This window comes from Antedon bifida, chromosome 1 (assembly GCF_963402885.1).
Source record: "Antedon bifida chromosome 1, ecAntBifi1.1, whole genome shotgun sequence".
Lineage (NCBI taxonomy): Eukaryota > Metazoa > Echinodermata > Crinoidea > Comatulida > Antedonidae > Antedon > Antedon bifida.
The window spans coordinates 6,364,805-6,387,237 of NC_136226.1; the positions used below are offsets into that span (position 1 = coordinate 6,364,805).

At 34.6% G+C, this 22,433-nt stretch overlaps 2 protein-coding genes across 3 annotated transcripts; one reads left to right on the top strand and one right to left on the bottom strand.

Moving 5' to 3' along the window:
- Positions 1-344: 344 nt before the first annotated feature.
- LOC144839572 (AN1-type zinc finger protein 6-like) lies at positions 345-13,601 on the bottom strand. 2 transcript variants are annotated; one of them, XM_078695001.1, is made up of 4 exons: positions 13,471-13,601; positions 11,097-11,274; positions 7,427-7,711; positions 345-6,721 (listed from the first exon to the last, which is right to left on the bottom strand). In XM_078695001.1, exons 2-4 carry the CDS (start codon positions 11,254-11,256, stop codon positions 6,573-6,575), a joined length of 594 nt encoding a protein of 197 aa, XP_078551127.1. In that variant the 5' UTR covers positions 11,257-11,274; positions 13,471-13,601; the 3' UTR covers positions 345-6,572. The 2 variants fall into 2 exon arrangements, with proteins under 2 accessions (XP_078551127.1, XP_078551135.1); XM_078695009.1 differs by lacking the exon at positions 13,471-13,601 and adding an exon at positions 13,238-13,392 and having other exon boundaries at positions 11,097-11,277.
- Positions 13,602-15,824: 2,223 nt separating this feature from the next.
- LOC144847442 (uncharacterized) lies at positions 15,825-22,166 on the top strand. Its single transcript, XM_078703850.1, has 2 exons — positions 15,825-21,198; positions 21,746-22,166. Exon 1 carries the CDS (start codon positions 15,825-15,827, stop codon positions 21,012-21,014), a length of 5,190 nt encoding a protein of 1,729 aa, XP_078559976.1. The 3' UTR covers positions 21,015-21,198; positions 21,746-22,166.
- Positions 22,167-22,433: the final 267 nt, after the last annotated feature.

A 22,433-nucleotide genomic window follows, 5' to 3' on the forward strand; every position in this document is an offset into this window, starting at 1 on the left:
CTCCGAAAATTCATACGGTCACAGCACATGTTTAATTAGTAAGGGGTATAAAATATGGTTCACATTTTTACCAATAGTTCGTTGTCAATGGATGCCACTTCACTAACATTAATAAATCTTTTGCATTGATTAAACTAAAGCACTGTCTACACTATCTAACTAGTTCGACAAAAAATGTTTTTGTCACATAAAGTTTGATAGTGTAGACAGAGCTTAACATATTCCATCTGGCTGTTGTATTACACTGTAGTAAACTTAGTAACCACTGCCTCTATAGCAACATCAGCATTTTTAGCTTTTCAAGTAAAGGAAATAACACAAAATGAATGAAAAGAAAACACAAATAATGTTGAGAAATTTATTATATAATTTATGTAGATCTCAATACAGCGAGCGAGACACTTTGCCCTTTATCACAGGCTACCTATCATCGCATAAAATCCCCCAAATTTGTAATCATATTATTCTAATGTACACACACCATCATCATACACAACCTTTCACTCTCAACATAAATCTAACAAAATGGTTCTTAGAAACAAAAACATGATGTAATATCAATAGATAAAATATAATAACCCTATAGGACATGGTGTCATAAGAAAAAGGGAGATTATTAATAATTAAGGATAAAAATAGAATGGTTTTAATTACAAAATAAGTATTATCTATGTTTTCGGTGCTGACATTTCACTTTTTTTTGCAATTTTTTGTTTTAATTATACATTACAATTATACACTAACATATTATACATACATATACACAATAATTTCCCCAGTGTATATAAAATGTGTGTATTATATACTAAATACAAAAAAAACTGAGGTTTAGAAAGATGTAATTGTGAAATTAAATAAAATAGGATATTGAAGTTTTATGTAATGTTTACATTGAAATGAGATTAATAAAATGTATTTAATATTTTAATTACTAACATATATTAAAATATGGATTTACAGAAATGTGTTGCAAAGGGTAGTGGTGTTTTTCCCTCTATTCGTACACCCTGTAGTATCTAACAGAAAAATAAAACCTCATGATTGACTAGGTCTTGGGTCTCTTTAGAGTTTACTTGTAGCAATGCTAATGCCACATTAGTGGTAGGCATATAGGCTTTATACCAAACATATAAGTGCTATAAAAATGTATTCAGATGCTGGTTTTAACCAAGCCAATTGCAATGTTCATTTCTTGGAAGTGAAACCAATGTAATGCCGTAGAAGATTTAAAACAAATACATAACACAACATTTACAATGAAATATGATGGTTTATGTTAGTCCCATTAGTATCATCATCAATAGAAGAATATTTATTGTACTGTAATTATAATCTTTTTACACTACCCATATTAAATACATATCACCTCAAGTTTTGAATTACTGGGTGGTCAAAATCTATCTCTAAAATAACCTAAAGCTTACAATAAAACAAAAAGGCGTTTTTTTTTTCTTAAAAATTGCATTTAATATTTGATCAATTATAATATGTTTTTAAATTTTTGTTGCTTAAAATTAATTAGAATTTTAGCTATGTCAGTTGTCGACGATGGCTATACACTACACAACAAACAGATTAATTATATACTACTTTAGACCAGCTTTACTATAGAATTGAAAATTAATTATATGTTTGTATACTGTATATCTTACACATAATGTATGTATCAATGGTAGGTAGTCAAGCGTGACCGATATGTCCTGTAATTATCATGGGTTTACTAAACTAGGTCATTGGGTACATATTAATAAACCCCATTTAAATAATGCACTCCCAATTTAATCTTCAAAAGAAAAATAAATATTTTAAATGGTTTAAAACCTAAATTATTATTATTATTACTAAATTAAGAAGAATCAAATAACAATACATTTAAAATTCACAAATTGTAGTTATTAATCTGGTAAAAGAAGAAAATGATTTCCAACTTTTGCATGTCGACACAAAAATCCTATATTCAGCGAATGTGCATTTACAATCAATTTGTTAGTGTTGAGAACTGTATTGTGTTTCAGAATGTATACAACTGTAATATAGATACAGTGAATATGGGGGAGACGTTGAGGTAGCCACATTCCATAGTTTTCCAAAGAGTACTTGATGACCTATGACCTACAACATACTCAATGACTAAGCATGAGCCTATTGTAAATTATCCTGAGAAACAAACAAAAGCCATAATATACCAATAATGAAACAAATTTCAATTTCAGTATGGTACAATGAAATACAGGCTTTTTAAAGAATATAACCAAATGCAGAATAAACGCTAGGAAGTCTACTAAGCTTATTTTTCATAGTTAGATGATAACAATATCCGTTCTTGTACAATAAAACAGATAATCTTAATAATGTATTCATTAATCTTAGAATTCTGCCTAGCAGAATGCTCTTGAGTTTTATATCTAGTAATGTAATCAGTTCATTGTATGTCTATGTAGAGGTTAACAAATGATGCTGATAATTGATACTAGGAAAAAGCATACACAGACCAGACTGGTTTAAGCTGGTCTAATATTATCCTTTAAGAGTTAACAACATGCGTGCAGATATTATAATAACAATACAAAAACAATATTCAATTTTTACTTGTTATTTTGAAACATTAGAGATATATAATAATACAAAAAATTAAATTTTAATTGTTATTTTGAAATATTTGAGATGGTACATAAACCATAAATATACTGTATACTTTAAAAATAATTTCTAGAATAGGAATATTTCCAGCAATATTTATTTTATTTGAAATTATAAACTCAAAATGATTCTTATTGATTCTAGTAAATATGCAATAAAGATATATAAGGGAAAATCAAACCACATAGTCAAAACATAAAAAAAGAAGCAAAATCAGTTATTCACCATCCTACATAAAGTAATTTTAAAAAGACAAAACAATAATACGCTTCTGGTTAACAACATTTGAGGACATAAAACTTAATTCTACGATTATACATTTCTACTTCATGATTTTCAAATATAACAATAAATATTTAGGACACACAAACTAGTTGTGTCTAGAACGACTATAATATAAGAAGGTACAGTATTACTCAATATGCGCGGTATAAAATCTTAAACTTTCCTACCCTACCCTTTTAAACATATCCAACCCGTTTCAAACACACTCTCAATAAGTTTTTGTTTTCAATATCCATACACAAATAAACCAGCAAGGGTAAATAGAATTGCATTAAATAAATGTTAGTCAACATGAATGAACTTTAAACAAGATAAAAGCCATTATACATGACACATTTTAGCAGTGAAAAAGGATCACAATTTCTATAACATTAGTGGAAAACATAATTTAACTTAATTTTTAAGTTCTGTCTACACTACAATATGTGAAATAAAAAATATGATATGTCCCTATATAACCACGATGATGTCATATCACTGCCATATTTGGGCACATCACACATTTTTTGTCAAACTAGTTTCATAGTGTAGACAGAGCTTAAGGTTTGGTTCCAACTTGGATGCAACGCAAGGTCGTAAGTGCACTGAGAGTAATTTGACCAACAATGACCAATGGATCATTCGAACTGTTGGTTGTGATTGGTCAACTCACTTGAGTTGCACCTACGTCGTTTTCGGCACATTCACTGCAGGATACATGGCAACGATAATTTGCAAATAAGTGTGCCATTTTAAATTTACCTACTGTATAATTCACTTTACAAATACAGCCAAACATATTAAATTTCACAGCTAAAATGCTGTATGAAAATGGCTTAGATCAATGATGTATTATCGAGCTAACTGCTCAAACAGAATCAGACAAGTGAATCAAGCTTAAAATGCAATGTTCATTAGAGAAACGTACACATTAGAAATCGTATATCAAACCTCTAGCCTACACAAATGATGTATGAATGAACTCTGAACAGCAACCCTAAATGCATGAGCTAACTGAATTGATTAAGCAACAGCATGCATTTTATATTTTATCAAAAATTGAATAAAACTGCTTATGCATAAATATTCTTTACAAATTAAATGTCGATGGTTTAAACAAAAAATCTGGTGACACAGCAGCACAGCCAAAACTTTTGGTTTACTGTATTAAATTATTTGTAAAAAATTATAATTAATTATTTTTTTTGTAAACAACCTTTATAAGGCTTATTGGCAGATTATATCATTGACTACAATAATGAAATCATGAGCCTAATTACAAATAGATAACAACATTGATCAAATAATGATGTCAGTATCAACTGATAAGATCATGAAACACCAGGTGACATTAAACAATTACATGAATGGCAGTTAGTTTAGACCATGTCACTGCCAGATAAATTACAGTATTACAAACATTAACAATTCGCAAATGAAGGTTTATCTGAAATTATAGAAAAAAAAACACTAATTATTTGAATAAAATAGTGAATTCTGACACACATGCAAACATATGGATACATTGTTATGTCATATTAAAATGAGATTACGGGTAAACTGTATATTATCCACAAGTGGAAATGAAATTAAATGCCTATAATAATCTCAACCTTATCATGAAATTTGTTTATGATATTATGCCATATTGGTTTTTATTTTACATTTTTAATGTTTCATTACAAAATTGAATTAGGAAGGTGTGGGTTAAAAGCTGCCATACATCTGCTTTCACATTTACAAGTCACCAAGAAATAATGTTAAAATATAGCAATATATTTGGCCAACTCTAACATGAATTGAACCGAAAACTCATTTGACAATACAGTTCAATTCATATCAGAGTTAGGCAAATCATCTTTCTTCAGATGCAACTACTGGTAATTGTTATCACAATAACATCATTATTTTAGTAATTTTGCATGAATGTTTGAATGCTGCAATCAAATAACTCCATAACTTTAAAAAGCACCAACTATTGACTATGATTTCTAACCAGATATTTGAAATACACAATTATCTGGTTATATAATGCAAAGACCAAATTAATTTCCAACTTACTGATACTGTTATATAAATTGTGAGGGGGCAGGGGCATTCAATAGCCATGCACTTAACTTGAAAAGTAGCAGAATTTACCAACTAATTACCAGACCCAAAAATACTTTGCACTGACTTTTTGAAGCAGTGTTTTCTTAATAATTTGTAATATTATGATTAGTGGACAAATTCTGGATGAAGTCAACCAGTACTATATGATCACAAAAATACAAAACATTGGACCAATTGGATCTGGATAATATAGGAGGACATTAGTCCTGCATTTAATATATCACCTATAAGAAAAGTAGTGAAATGTACTATATAATGTGCTTTGAATGTATTTTTTTTAAAACCCATAATGAACCAGGCATGCTCACTCTAAATTGATACCTTTCAAATAACTTCCTTATTGCTGAAAAATGAAGTTTCATTTTCTTAATATCACAAAATTGATGATAATTACTTTCCTTCAATACAGGTCTAAAATTCCTTTGGAATTTAGTGAACGTTATGTTACAGCTTGGATGATCAAATGCTGTGGTGAGTAACACTTAGAATGCATAATGAGCGTTGAAGGGATGTTGATTCTAGGTGTAGTTTGAAGGAAATCGCATAATAGCCTGAAATTGCAACTTAATCCATATGACGGAATCAACTCATACTACTGATAATTTCATTGGTTTCCTCAGAAATCATCAGAGATTCCAAGATATACTATAGCAGCAATGGAGAGTGATCGTGATGCCAACTTATATATAGAATTCGCAATAGAAAACTCACGCAATATTTTCATATGAAATTAAAACATGCACGAGATGTACTATTTTACAAGATTTGCAGTGAAAATATCTAGATGTGCTGTACTACAGTCAAAATGGTAGACAAATTTTCCCTGTAGTGTAAATATATTCTGATAGTAATTTCATTTTACTACGGCATGCCAATGGAGCGACAATAAAATGAGAAGGTGTGGCATATGACTCATTTCTCTTATAGATTTCCACAAAGTGTACCGTATATTTCAGAATGTTTGCAACAAATATATTCTATAGTAGTGCAGTGAGATTGAAGGTAACACTCCAGCCAATTACGTTATTCATAGAGAATATCAATGAGTCTATCAGAATGGTTGAAATCATTGAAGCAAGGTAGCTAGCATTTGAAACAAGTATCGATTCTTGTTTGTTGCCACTGGTTACAAGTGTCAAATGGCCTTACTATTTTCCAAATAAAGTAGTAAAGTGTAGATTTAAATAAATGTTATGATAGTGTAGTATATTATGTAGGGAGGCAATCATGTACATAATTTTGTTTGAAAAGTTATCAGTACAGTATACTATATAACTATGATGCTGATTTATTCCATGTGTAGTAGGCTAGTGTTAATCAAAATAATGCGTATGTCATTTGTGATAAAGCAACAGAAGTTCAATGAAAATCACATGAATGACGTATATTGTTGCCATGATTTACTCATCTTTACATTAATGAGGCGCAGATACTGCAAGGAAATGGAAACGGCAATTATACAGCCTATAAAATGTATCACTATTTAATCCATGTGTACGGCTAAAGAAAAACAAAAACACACGCGTAAAGTCTAGTCCATCCCATAAAGTTTTCTATTACAGCTTCTGAATCTTCTCACCAACTATGACTGGGTTATTTTTCCTAATTTCTTCTTGTCCGAGCATTCTGTAATCAAATGAACACTCGTGTTTATCCGAGTACCGATGTATACTACAATAAAGACCGCCGCATCGACATTGAAAACCTGTGAAGAGAAAAAAAAAATTAATAACTTTTAAAAATAAAAGACTATAATTACCACACAATTTATCAAGCTACAGAAGCTTTTGTGAACTAAATTTCCAACATCTGGAGGCAAAGTTGTGGCTGTTTGATAGTGATAATCCACCTATTATTAGTAGCATTATATCATTTGTAAAATATTTTGACTAAATGTAAATTATTGCATATATAATATGATTTATTTTTTTGTACAGCACTGGTCTCTGGGAAAAGCTCTGTATAAATAATTATGCTATAATATTGCCATTTATGCACATATATTGTGTTAACATCATCTTATAGAGCCATAGTAACTAGTAATGTAAAAATATAACACTTAACAGGGTCGAAATTTGGCCATTTAAAAAAAATTTCACTGCGGGGGACCACAGAATTTTTTTTCGAAAAATGGCCAAAATTTACATTTTTTAAAATTCAATAATTTTCCTCAAATTTGACACTGTATTCCTTCAAAATTTCTGATTCTTAAGAAGGCATTTTAAATTGTAGAAAAGGAATTGGGAATATTGAGCTATATTCGGACAATCAAAATGTATTCAATTTTCAGAGAGTACGACTCTATTCTCAAGTTTTTAATTTCAAACACGAAATGAGCAATTTAATTTTGTACAATGTTACTGTATGCTTTTCATGAAACAGATACTTTTATTGTTACAATCTTCCTCACCTGTAAGTCCAACTTTCTTTCGGCATGTATTACATCTATTTTTCTTTGATTTCTTTTTACCGTCGGGTGATTCCTCTTCAGCACAAGGCATGGCTGAATCTACGGTATCTGTGCTTACATTGGAACATGCGGTTTCTTCTAATTTTGTCTCTTCTTGACGTTCAGATTTTTTGTTGCTGTCTCTTGAAATTGATGAGCAAATTGACATTGAGGCAGACACTGCATTACTAAGGGTGTGAGATACTGTCATATTATTGGCTGGACTTGTATTGCTAGATGCAACAGCTGAAAAGCACACAAAAAATACAATATATTATATAATGCTAAATTATAACATAGCAATTAGCATGCAGGTGTTAAGACAGAAATCATTTTGCGATGTTTGCGTGGGAATGCAGTAAGTATTCACTGTACATTAACTTTCTTATAATATAATAATATTCGTTCTTATAGTGCTTATTGTACAATGCTTCTAGGCGGTTCACATTATTACCCCGGCCATTTTTTAGTCGCGTGGACGCGACTCTATAGTTCACTATGTCGGTCGGTCTGTCTGTCGGTCCGGTATCAATATGCATAGCACGCGACTTAATGGCTGTTGGCCTTGTTTTTTATCAAACACATATGGAAACATACTCCCATAATGCCTAGTAATCAGCGCACAGTTGTGTCTTTATCTAACCATGTACCCATTTTATACACCTGGGTAGAGAGAGGCAAACGTACTGTAAGTAAAGTATCTTGCCTAGTGTAAGGATACAAGCGATGCGGCGAGAGTTGGATTCGAACAATGCTTCTAGGCGGTTCACATTATTACCCCGGCCATTTTTTTTTTATCAAACACATATGGAAACATACTCCCATAATGCCTAGTAATCAGCGCACAGTTGTGTCTTTATCTAACCATGTACCCATTTTATACACCTGGGTAGAGAGAGGCAAACGTACTGTAAGTAAAGTATCTTGCCTAGTGTAAGGATACAAGCGATGCGGCGAGAGTTGGATTCGAACTCGCAATCAGTAATCCAACACACTGGGCCACATATGTTCAATACCTGTTTTTATTTATATAACAAAGATGATGTTTTCATTGTTCTTTTTCTTTTGTTTATTACAATGTTGTAAATTTGTAATCTTTTTGTATCAGATAATAACAATACTTTGTGGTTAATTGTTCTTCAAATTAATTGTTTCCTGTACAGAAGTTGAATAATGTTGACAAAGGATACTAACACTTTTATTAGGTTACCCATTTCTTTTTAAGTTATAGAATGGATTTAATATTGTTGTTGTTTGTGTTTTTTATAAATATTATAATTATGTTGTTTTGATTTCTTTGGGCTTGTAATACTAGTTAATTTTTAAATGTTGTAGCCTTGAAAAAGTATCAAATACTGTACTAAATAACCTATAAATAGCTTATTATGGACAAGGTTGTTGGCATTTATTCAAAAGCTAATATTATTGGGCGGTTGACTCAACATAACATAATTAAAGAACATGTAAAAATTGAATAGAAATTAATTAAATAATTTTTTTTAATAATTCGACATTATAAAGAACTGTTTAGATGAATATGCTTATTAATACAATCATTGATTCCTGTACACCATTTCAAACCAGTATTTTTTTTTAGGAACAAAAGTTCAAATACCTCTTTGACCTTGAACAATGAGTAAAATATCAACTAGACAATGACCTTGTCCACATTGAGTGAGTGTCTACTGAATTTAAAAATATCCACTCATCATAATACAGTACTGAGTGTAAACAAGACTAAATATTCACTCACAAGGGAGAATGACAAATCAAATTCTAAGAAGAATTCTAAGAACTCTTATAGTAAAGTATTTAATATCAGTTTAAGTACTGTAACTCTATACACTATCATTAAACTGTAGCACAGGACTTTTTATACTGCCAGAATATCTGATTATTAAATTTTCATTTAATAATTAATATTTTAAATATTGACAATGATTATTATTAAACTGTAGCTAAACTAAGATATCCTGTAACTGATTAAAAACAATCAATCAATTGGGTGTTGAAGCTTGATATAGTAACAACTGATCACAGTTGCTTGATATAGTAACAACTGATCACAGTTACTGTTCAAACAAAAAATGGTTTGACCGTTTGAACTATGTTGTTCGCAGTGTACAGTACAGTATGCCTCGGTCAACAATGGTATGACTGTAAAATAATACTAATAACAGAGAAATTTACATTTTCTGAAATCAAAACAGGTCAAGTATAGTATAAACAACAACGTAAACCAGGATATAACACAGAAATTATACATTAATATGGTACCAACTACCTTTAATATATTCAAAATAAAAGATGACTAAAACAATAACATAATAATTGACTGTAATATTGAAAAGCTTTTCACTGTTTTGGCTATATTGTACAGTAGAGTATACTGTAAAAGTACACTGTACTGTACAGTAGATGACGACGCCACCAGCTAGAAATCATTAAGAATCTAATTGAAATGTTATTAGAGCCCACAAAACTCAATCAATGAAAGCATCAACAAAAAAGAAGTATGGAATATTATTACTATCAGGCCTAGTTATGTTATGCTGAGGCAGATGGATTGTTATTACCCAGCTGTTTCATGACATGACTGCTGCTGACTGCTGCCCTAGAAAACAAGCATGCATAATGAGAACTAGAATTGAAAATTATGTATTTTTATTAGGAAGAAAGATGTTTCTCCATTACTCAACTCCAGTACATTTTTATATATAATATACACCTTCGTAAATCAATAAATTAAACCAAAATGGATTCAACAGAAATTAAAAACTTTACACTGGAAAGTGGTAAACAAATTTGGGGAAATTAAAATTAGTTATCGCATCCAGGATTTTCAATGTTATTTTGTTGAGGGGCGTTGCTGTTTTTTGCTGTATAGCTATAGCTGAGGACATAGTTCATGGACTATACCACTTGTGGAGAGGGGTGTTCAATGAAAATTTCTACTTTTCGAGGTATATCTCGCTCTTCGAGGAGAAAGGGCTATTGTCGGTTTATCCAGGTAAGCTAGGCACGAAATAGACTAATTATTAATAGTTACTTATTACATTATTACTGTATTGTGACATAGTGTAGTGTATCAAACATTAGTACTGTATGAGAGTATAGCAGTCCAGTCGCCATACTGTACACACATAGTACAGTACAAATGAGATTTGACGAGTGATCATGTACAGTATTTTTAATTTTGATTACTGATGACTTACTGTACAGTACATACAGTAATTCAATGTATTAACACTAACAACAGTGTTACAATGTATTAATCATAGTAGTGGAGCTGTACTGTAGCTTGGTGGTTAATGTGCTTGCCTTCCGATCCCAAGGTCCGGGGTTCAATCCTGACATATTGCCAAACTCCAATCCCTAAGCCTCAAATGAGTATTAGTTTTTAAAAAGGATGTTAAATTATTAAATAGTTTATCCATCCTGTGTAATTGCGTATGAAATAAAAAACAAAACAGGGGTTCCATCAGAATGATTTTGTTGTTTGTACAGTATCTATCGAACACATGTTTTTTTTCACCAAAAACAAACACAGTGTGTGACATGAAAACCCTTAAATACCATATTTGTTTAAAGCACTCTCAATTTCAAATCAAAAGCCTCTTCCTAATCTTACCATGTAATGTTTGTACTGGAGAATTTTGTTTTTTCCTCAGGTGATCTTTGAAGCATTTTGAACACATTCCTTCTGATGCAGCATTACCATAGAAACCGCAGCCATTCCGACATAAATTAGACGGACTCATTTCTTTACTTCCATTACCGCTATCCATCATTAGTCCTGGTTGCTGCACCTAGTATAATAATCATTGACAATTATTTTACTGAAAGAAAGTTCGGACTTCACTGTACAGTAAATTTGTTTAATCTTAATTTGTTTAAAATTAAAAATTACAACTGTTGCTTGGAAGGTAACACTCAGTAGTTGAGAGTTAGCCACCTACTGTACAGTTAAATATCTATTTATTTTTTTAATCAAAATACATTTCCTCCAAAAGTGGTTATAGTTACTGTACAGTATTAGAGAGCAAAATTCGATTTAAACAATAGAACAAAGGCATGATGGTACTGTACTGCTGGTTGGTTCCTGTTTACTATACAGTACTGTTAGTTTAAATAGAACAAAGACAACAATTGTACTGTAGGATTATTCAACAAAAAAAAAAAAAAATAATAATTGTAATTTGTATAGCAAGCAGTATAGTATACTAAGTTTGAGAATTGTAAAGGAGAAACTAAGGTACAGTAGTAGTACTGAAGGTTAATTTAAAAATTCCAATTGTGGGGTTAAAACAGATTTTGTGTCATCAATGGCTTGCTGTGTCACAGTACCTACATGTCACAATTTTTAGAGAGGTTGGAATTTTCTAATGTTATACCATTGTACAGTTACAGGTACCAAATTTTTCTGCTGGTCCCTTAATTACTGTGTGGTACTGGCATACTGTACAGTACTCCATGTTATATTTTTGTAGGCATTTGTATAGTCAATGTTTTTAACTAATTAAAAATTGTATAAACCAAGATTGCAGTACAGTACATACATTGATCTTTTCTTATTAAATGGGATAGACTGTTACAGTTTAAATGCTGGTAGTGGTTAAGTGGTTTTACTCATTTAAAAATACATTATTATTCAAATTGTTCAAGGGCAAATTAAAGTGATCTGCAGAAACAATACTTTTTATTATCCAGGATGTCCCTTGTTCTGGCTAAAATCAGGAAAAAACAAAGAACCAATGGTCCAGTAGTATCAGACAAACATCATTACTTTGTTTGCTTGATATGGATGGGTGAATTTTTCTCAATCTGTGTCTGGTCAACAAGGACACACTACTGTCCAGTATGTTAATGCAAAGCTGCTTACATTTATTCTATCCAATTTGTTAGTCAGACCATAATACTCTGTTAAATAACATTGCGGTTTTCACACTCTACTCGTTTTATAAAGTTAAATTATGGAAGAATCCATAGTCCATCAAGCACGTAACCAGGAGTTTTACACAGGGTTTTTTTTTTTTTGGGGGGGGGGGGGGGGTCTATGGGCTTATACCGGGTTGGTTTAACATCCGATACATTATCCCCATTGTCTGTAGTCTGGTGGCAAGATATGTACAGTACTGTATGTTGTTTATCTAACATTTACATTCTGAAACCTACCATACCAGAGAGTAACATCATGTACCTTTGGAACCTTTATTGGAGGAAAATAAATCCAATAGACCAATCTTGCTGTTGCCATCATACAATCAAAACCATCCCCCAAAATTTAAAACCTGCCATATACTATTATAGGCTACTTATGACTGTTAGTGTTACTAATAGTACCCTATCTAGAGGGTCTAGGTTAATTGGATTGATTTTAATATCTTAAATTTATAAATAACACACAAACTCAAGTTTGTGTAAAAATGTAAAAAATTATAAACACAATATGTTAATTAATTAATAAAAAGAAAAGTAAGAATTGGCAATACACTGCAGAACAATGACCCAGCAAAACTGAACGCCATCAATCGGTTGTGTGATTGCCAATCAATTTCAACCAATGAATGACTGGTGTGGTATGAATGTGAGGGTAGCCAGGCCACGTAAGGTTGTAATTGTTTAGGCCTAGCCTAAAGGCCTAGAGTATTCCATCACTTTAGATCAAATAAACACAGTTTACTAGTAAGTGGTGGTAAGTTATAAATTATGGCTTTAACACGAAAACAAGTAATAAAGTTATTGACAGAATACATTAAACATCTTACAAAGTGTGTATAATTGTTGTGTTTCTAAAAACAAGAGACTGTTTTGTCGTTAGGTATCGTCATCTCCACTGTGATGTTGACGTGTTTGTTTGGACCATTCCAGAAAGTAGAGATAAACAACACAAACATTTCCTTTTAGAAATCACCTTCATGCTCAACAGAAAACCCTGAAAATGATACTACATAAAGAATAAATATTCTTGTATTCGTAAAATCATTTATAAGTATTTAACTTACCAAGAAATATTAAAAAATAGATATATTCCAAGACGTATCGTCTATAAAATTCCGTGTTTCTCTGCCTTTGATCTCTCTCTGGTTATCAAGCTTATAGAAATCATGTGACATTATACGTGGTTGCCGATTGGATGAAGTGTAGGGGACACAATGGCTTTGTGACGTCATAGACAGGGCACCTCCCGTGTTTTCTTCGTTGACGAAAAACCCGGAAGAAAGTCCGATTAGAAATGTGTCATAATAAATTTTGTTCATTGTTTTCACCCACGGATTTTGTTTGTTAATGGTACTAACCATATCAATCCATTTAGAAGAAACGTAAACCTATTTATTCTTTTACAGAACAATGATTGAAAACAATTTTTATAGGTTAAAATGATGATGAATGATGAGGAGAAAAGTAACCAATCAAATGATGATTTTATTCATTCAAATATGAATCATTAAAAAAAAAATGGGGAGGGGGAGGGTAAAAATTGCAAGGAAGGCTAAAACTTATACCCGGGGCCCGACCCGAGCCGTTGCTCACAGTAGGCCTATTGTAGGGACTCTACCATGACGACTTAAGCATTTTAACAACTGTATTTTTATTAACCGTATTTATTCGAAACTCTCAGCGGGGGAGTTTATTGTTCAGGAGGGTTTTAGGTGCGGGGGAGCGGTTTGGAGTTTATATTTTTGAGGAATATGGTATAAATATATATATATATATATATATATTATATAGGAACAAAAAAACAAATACAATACAATTGATACCAAGAAGTGAAGTAAAAATGGTATCACAAATGCTTGGTAAATTGTAGATCATGTCAATCAATAAATGACTAAAAATAGAAGTGTGTTGTAATACAATATTGTGTGCTTATGCATGTGGCGGGACGTTTATTCGAGGAAATAAATTATTACATTATAGATATATAGATTATTAAAATAATTATGTTCTATGGGAGGGTAGGTCTGCTGCGGAATGAGTTTTTGAGAGAGGAGTTTATTCAAAGCGGGGCCCTTTCAGAACCAAGATATAATGAATAGCCTAGATTCAATTCATCGTTCCGGAACAAATTTATTTAAAAAAAAACAATAGACAATACAAGTACACTGAATAATAATTTAATATGATGACATCTAATAAAAAAATTAATTTCATTTGCAGATGTAAGAGTTTTGCAAATCTTTATAGAGGGCGACATTGTTCGTGTGTTGTCACATGGTATGTTTAGCGCGCGTCAGTGGTATCCTGAATGTGAACAGGATTTGACGTGCATTTTCGACCACTCATTTTATACTTGATTGATGTATATTTGGTATGTTTGACTTCTTTATACATTATAATATTATCGTATATTAATTGCAGTACCTAACACTGTAATCGTTATTGAGTTTAACGCAGGGAAACGCTTCCCTTATTACGTTTAAATTAAGCCTATGTATTCAGCGCGCTGTGGATCGTGCGTGGTTCACTTTATGGCGTGTGTTTATGACCGACGTTGAGGTCACAGGTCAATAGGTCAAATTGAGAATGTAAACAAATATGGCTGCGCCCATAAGCGTACGATAGAGAGTTTGCTACGTGGGTTGTGGAGCCTACCGTTAGTGTTCTATCATATTAAGGTTACATGATTTGCTGTAGTACTTATATGTTAACTATCCTATCAAATTATTTTATATTTCAAGTGCGTTTATTATGTTCCTTTGACTATCTGATTGTTAATGGCGATGTTTGTAAGCCTAACGTTATGCCTACTTGAGGCTGATTAAGTTGTTTAGTAATAATAATTATGCTATGATGATGATATGTATTCTTATGTTTGTTATAAGATTTTATTGGTAAGATTGTACATTTGTTTACAGTGTTGGTACATTTGAGATGTACTGCGTCGTGAAAGCTGATTGATGATTACTGATCAGTTGTAGAATTGGATAGTTGCGCCATAGTTTTCGTAAGTTTATACAGTAGCTCGGACTGGCATCGCAGTCATTTGTTTATTTGCTTGTTTGAAATGTTAATCTATAACTGTTTATAATGATTCAAGTTGACCATAGAGATAATGTATGCGCTTTGACTACATTCCTGTACTGACGGCATAATGCTTGTTCTTATACCTTACGTTTTATGATTATTGTGTTTTATGATGTACGACACTAGTTATCTGATGTTAATTAGACCTTTCTTATGTTTAGTCACCAGACTTACAGAGAGAGCCAGTCTTTGAATAAAGTTACCATAACAGTATATGGTTTGTCGTGGTATTATCTACTGTCTGCGTCGGGTAATTGTGGCGCCCTCATCGATCCCCTAAACAGTTGATGCGAGATCAACTACAGTGAGAAAACTCAGCATCTAAGTCAACATGGAAGATCTGGAAGCTAAGACGAAGGAGCTGAGAAATCATCGGCGTAGCCAGAAAGCGTCGATGACCCGTAACCTGAACATGCTAAACGCGCAACTCAAAGAAGAGGAAGCAGACTTATCGGTTGTGACAGAACTGTTAGCCAAGTCTGAAGTAGCGTTTGAGAAACTAGAATGTGCACACCAGAGATTAGGTGAGCTACTCGACGATGAAGCATTCGAAACTGAAGAACAGTGGATGGAGACTTCTCAAGAGGCCTTTTGGAAGGCCAAGAATTTAGCGAAAAAATTCCTTGCTAAGCACAAACCTGTAGTAAAGGAGGTTAGTCATGTATCTAATGTAGCCACTTCCGATAGTGGACCCACTTCTAGTAGTGTTAGTCATGTATCTAATGTATCCACTTCAGATGGTGGACCCACTTCTAGTAGTGGTACCTTTAGCGGCCTTAACGAGTTAAAGTTGGCACTTGAGTTGCCTAAGGCTGAGGTTTTAGAATTTAATGGTGATCCAGTTGACTACTGGACCTTTGTAAATAACTTTAAAACTAATGTTGCATCAAAATTGTCTAATGATAATACTAAACTTCAATATCTCCTTCAGTTGTGCAAAGGTAAAGCACGCTGTTGCATAGATAGCTGTCCTTTAATGGAATCTGGAGGCTATGACAAGGCTCTTGAAATTTTACGTAAACAATTTGGCCAGCCTCACATGATTTTAAGTGCTTTAATGACTGACATGCAAACCCGAAAGCAAATAACCATAGGCGATGGTGACGCACTTTGGTCACTAGTAAGTGCAATGAAGAAGTGTGATGTAACGTTAACACAAATGGGGTATACTAGTGATCTCAATAGCACCAGTAACTTGTTAAAGGTCCAATCTTTGTTGCCCACTGTGTTACAAAACAAATGGGCAAATGTCGCACATAACATTTTAGAGAGTGGTGAACCAACATTTCAAGATATGTTGAAGTTTGTAGAAAGGCAAGCAGAGGTTTCTTGTAATATGTTCGGCCGAAGCGTGGGTAAGTCGGGGAGTAAATTAAATGGATCCAAAGACACCGAAAAACCAAAGGTACGAACAAATGTTGTCAAGACGTCCAAGGGCTTATCTTGTTTTGCATGCGAAAAAGATCATAGAATTTATAATTGTGAACAATTTATAGACATGTCTTATGATGATAAGGTAAAAACTGTGAAAGCTAAGAGGCTATGTTATAGATGTCTGATACCTGGCCACATATCTTCGAAGTGTCATAGAAAAACAGAATGCAAGACATGCAAGTCCACTAGACATCATGATCTGCTGCATCCTCCAGAAGGCGTAACATCATTAGCAGCTATAAGCGGCCGAAATATTTACTTGATGACTGTTCCCGTAGAAGTTGTTGCAAGTAATGGGAACAAGGTAAAGACGTTGGCTTTACTTGATAACGGCTCAGATTCAAGTCTCTGCTCCGAAGCCCTAAGGAGGAAACTCGGTGTTGCTGGTCAAAGAGTGAAATATACGGCAACAACAGTCAATGGCGATGCCGACAAGGTAGGCTTCTCATTTGATGTTAACGTCAGCGGTATACGGGAGAAAAAAGAATTATCGTTGAAGGTGCTGACTGTAGAGAGTGTCCCTGCAGGTAAAGAGTCCATCCCAACTCTAAAAGAATTGAGTGCTTGGGACCACCTCAAGAGTTTGCCTATAGAATTAGATAATGGTCTAGACGTACAACTGCTAATTGGTGCTGATACACCGGAAGCCTTCTGGGTCCAAGAAGAGAGGCGTGGTAAAGCCAAGGAACCCTATGCTGTTAGAACTCAGCTTGGATGGTGCGTGATGGGTCCCGGTAAGGAAACAAAAGGAAAATTGACGTCCAATAGTAATAGAATCAGCGTTTCGGTGTCGAACGAACAACTTATGCAGCAGCTGCAACAAACTTGGGAACTAGACAACAAAGGTCTAGAAGTTGAAGAAGATTCTGTGGAAGATAGAAGGGCTAGAGATATTTTAGTCAGTACTACATTACACCAAGAATCCAAACACTACCAAATAGGTCTTTTATGGAAATATGATGACCATCCACTTCCTTGCAACAAACCAATAGCCGAGATCAGATTGGCGAGCCTAAAGCGAAAGCTGGACAAAGATGAAGGTCTAAGGGCTAAATATGTTGAGACGGTAGAAACATACATCTCCAAGGGACACGCCGAGCCAGTCAAACACAAGAAAGGTGACGAGGGTAATGTCTGGTATCTACCACATCATCCTGTGATACATCCACGCAAGCCAGGGAAGGTACGAGTTGTATTCGACTGCGCTGCTAAGTGGAAGGGCATATCGTTAAATGATAATTTGTTAAAGGGTCCAGAGATTACCAGCAACCTTGTTGGAGTTCTTTCAAGGTTTAGGCAGGAACGTATAGCTCTAGTTGCTGACATAGAAGGTATGTTCCACCAAGTCCACGTAAACCCAACCGATCGAGATGTTCTTCGTTTTTTATGGTGGAAGGATGGTGATACAACTAAAACGGTTAATGAATACAGAATGACGGTACATCTTTTCGGAGCAACATCTTCTCCCTGCTGTGCCGGATATGCTTTAAGACAGACTGCGGAAAACAACAAGCCAGTAGATGCAATCGGCATAAGAGCAACTGACGTCATTCGTAGCGGCTTCTATGTCGATGATTGTTTGACTTCAATCAGCGAATGTGACGAAGCTATAGAGTTGGCTCAACGGCTGCGAAATGTTCTACATGAAGGCGGTTTCCGTTTGACTAAATGGTTGAGCAGTGATCGACAGGTGCTAAATTCCATCCCAGAGTCTGAGAGGGCTCCATCAGTACCTCTCAGTCTAGACCAGCTACCTACAGAAAGGACGTTGGGAGTTTGCTGGGACGCCGAAAACGACATCTTCAAGTTTGAAGTTGAGCTGAAGAGCCAGCCGAGGACGAGAAGAGGGATATTGTCAGTAACAAGTTCTATCTACGACCCGTTAGGATTCGCAGCTCCGTTCGTATTGTTTGCGAAGTCACTACTCCAGACAGTATGTAGGCGAGGTTCTGAATGGGACGAACAACTAGAGAAAGGTGAAGTGGAAATCTGGAACCAGTGGACCTCAAGTATCTCCAACCTACAGTATGTTAAAGTCCCTCGTTGGATGAAGTTAGAAGTAGCTGTGAACACCCAACTGCACGTGTTTTGTGATGCTTCGGAGAAAGGTTATGCAGCGGTAGCATATTTCAGAACGACTTCAAGAAACAATGATGTTGACGTAAGCTTCGCTATAGGCAAGGCGAAGGTGAGCCCGTTGAAAAACATATCAATTCCACGACTGGAATTGCTGGGTGCTGTACTTGCAGTAAAATTAGATGGAATTGTAAGAAGAGAAATTGAAACTCGGTTTCATCTAGCCAAAACAACATTTTGGTCCGACTCTATGATCGTACTAGGGTACATCAAGAACGAGAATAAGCGCTTTAAAACCTTTGTAGCAAACCGAGTCGCAAGAATCAGAGAAACATCTCAACCACACCAATGGCGACACGTCAGGAGCGAAGATAACCCGTCAGATGAAGGCTCTAGAGGAACTCTTCAGATAACTAAATGGCTTACAGGTCCTGAATACTTGACGGACAGTGAAGATAATTGGCCAAATATCTATATTGCAGATACAAATAATTCCGTAGATCCTGAAGTTAAGTTAGCTGCCTTCACCCACACCACTACCAATGTAGGTAAAAACACTGCGCTGCAAGAGCTAGTACTGAGATATTCATCATGGACAAAGTTAGTTCGTGTGTATGCTTGGATATTACGTTTCAAGAACGTGATCAAGGCTAGACCGAGGCAAGGGAACAATTTATCTGTAGACGAGATCAAGGATAGTGAAACACAAATACTCACTTGGTTGCAGAAAACCGAACTTAGCCATTGGAAGACTGACAAGCGTTTTGCCAAACTAAATCCTGTCTTGATAGGAGACCTCTTAAGAGTAGGAGGACGAATTGGGCGAGCAAGTGTGGATGAATGTACAAAACATCCCATTCTGTTACCAGCAGATACAGATGTTACCAAACTTATTATACGACATCATCATCAGAGAGTAGGTCATAGCGGTTGGGCTTCTACATTAAATTCTTTACGTGAACGTTTCTGGGTGATAAAGGGTCGCTCTGCAGTAAAGGGTGCGTTGAGAAATTGTGTTGTATGTAAGAAATATCAAGCTAGACCAGCTCAACAAATGATGGCAGAGTTACCGGCAGAAAGAGTAACAGACAGCAAGCCACCCTTTACGTTTGTGGGTGTGGATTATTTCGGTCCAATTGATGTAAAGCAGGGTAGAAGTATAGTAAAACGTTACGGATGTATATTTACTTGTCTGGTAATCCGAGCTGTGCACTTGGAATTGGCAAAGGGTCTTGACACCGATTCTTTCATTAACGCTTTGAGACGATTTGTCGCTAGAAGAGGTCAGCCCGAAAAGATGTTTAGCGACAATGGTACTAACTTTCATGGTGGCGAAAGAGAGTTAAAGGAAGCTATGAAGTCTTTTAACAACGATAAATTAGAACGATTCTGCCATACTAAGATGTTTGAATGGCACTTTAATCCACCTAGCGCAAGCCATTTTGGAGGTGCCTGGGAACGGTTGATAAAATCTGTACGCAGGATATTGCATGGTGTATTAAGACAGCAGACCGTTCATGAGGATGTGCTAACGACTGTTCTAACTGAAGTAGAATCAATCCTCAACTCAAGGCCACTCACCGATATTTCTCAAGATACAAGAGATGAGGAGCCACTTACACCGAATCATCTACTACTTCTCAGGAAAGGTCCAGATGCGCCAGTCGACAATTCTACCGACAAGTCAGCGACGTACGGCAAAAGGAGATGGCTGCAGGTGCAATACCTGGCTTCGTTATTCTGGACCCGTTGGAGGAAGGAGTATCTTCCATTATTACAGAAGAGAAATAAATGGACTACACCGAAAGGGAATGTAATGGTGGACGACGTCGTACTTTTAGTTGACGAGACTACACCCAGAGGAAGATGGCCTATGGGCAAGGTACTTCGCGTGTATAGAAGTAAAGATGGGCACGTTAGAAGCGTTGATGTTAAGGTTAACAACAATATTCTAAAACGACCAGTTGTCAAACTTTGCATTGTATACAGATCCTCGATTGCTACTGGTTAGAGTGTAAAATTTCTTTGAATTTTACAGGGGGGTGTGTAAGAGTTTTGCAAATCTTTATAGAGGGCGACATTGTTCGTGTGTTGTCACATGGTATGTTTAGCGCGCGTCAGTGGTATCCTGAATGTGAACAGGATTTGACGTGCATTTTCGACCACTCATTTTATACTTGATTGATGTATATTTGGTATGTTTGACTTCTTTATACATTATAATATTATCGTATATTAATTGCAGTACCTAACACTGTAATCGTTATTGAGTTTAACGCAGGGAAACGCTTCCCTTATTACGTTTAAATTAAGCCTATGTATTCAGCGCGCTGTGGATCGTGCGTGGTTCACTTTATGGCGTGTGTTTATGACCGACGTTGAGGTCACAGGTCAATAGGTCAAATTGAGAATGTAAACAAATATGGCTGCGCCCATAAGCGTACGATAGAGAGTTTGCTACGTGGGTTGTGGAGCCTACCGTTAGTGTTCTATCATATTAAGGTTACATGATTTGCTGTAGTACTTATATGTTAACTATCCTATCAAATTATTTTATATTTCAAGTGCGTTTATTATGTTCCTTTGACTATCTGATTGTTAATGGCGATGTTTGTAAGCCTAACGTTATGCCTACTTGAGGCTGATTAAGTTGTTTAGTAATAATAATTATGCTATGATGATGATATGTATTCTTATGTTTGTTATAAGATTTTATTGGTAAGATTGTACATTTGTTTACAGTGTTGGTACATTTGAGATGTACTGCGTCGTGAAAGCTGATTGATGATTACTGATCAGTTGTAGAATTGGATAGTTGCGCCATAGTTTTCGTAAGTTTATACAGTAGCTCGGACTGGCATCGCAGTCATTTGTTTATTTGCTTGTTTGAAATGTTAATCTATAACTGTTTATAATGATTCAAGTTGACCATAGAGATAATGTATGCGCTTTGACTACATTCCTGTACTGACGGCATAATGCTTGTTCTTATACCTTACGTTTTATGATTATTGTGTTTTATGATGTACGACACTAGTTATCTGATGTTAATTAGACCTTTCTTATGTTTAGTCACCAGACTTACAGAGAGAGCCAGTCTTTGAATAAAGTTACCATAACAGTATATGGTTTGTCGTGGTATTATCTACTGTCTGCGTCGGGTAATTGTGGCGCCCTCATCGATCCCCTAAACAGTTGATGCGAGATCAACTACAGCAGATATTACCGTAGAGAGGGCAGTATTCTGCGTAAATTTATCTTATGGATGTTTTTCACACAATGAGCTTGTGACACTAATCGCAATAGGCTATTTATCAAATTAAATTGTGTCTTAAATCAATTTATTTTAATCATACTGCTATATCCATATGTTTGTATAGCATTACATAGTTTACATTACAATTCCGTTGAAACCTCTATTGATACTGTA

Bases quoted from the DNA above. Each gene is read 5' to 3' on its own strand.
- LOC144839572 (XM_078695001.1), bottom strand. From the start codon at position 11,256: ATGATGGATAGCGGTAATGGAAGTAAAGAAATGAGTCCGTCTAATTTA. The intron at 7,712-11,096 runs GTAAGATTAGGA...TGTGCTTTTCAG, and splicing joins TCCAGTACAAACATTACATG to CTGTTGCATCTAGCAATACA. The intron at 6,722-7,426 runs GTGAGGAAGATT...TTCTCTTCACAG, and splicing joins AAAGAAAGTTGGACTTACAG to GTTTTCAATGTCGATGCGGC.
- LOC144847442 (XM_078703850.1), top strand. From the start codon at position 15,825: ATGGAAGATCTGGAAGCTAAGACGAAGGAGCTGAGAAATCATCGGCGT.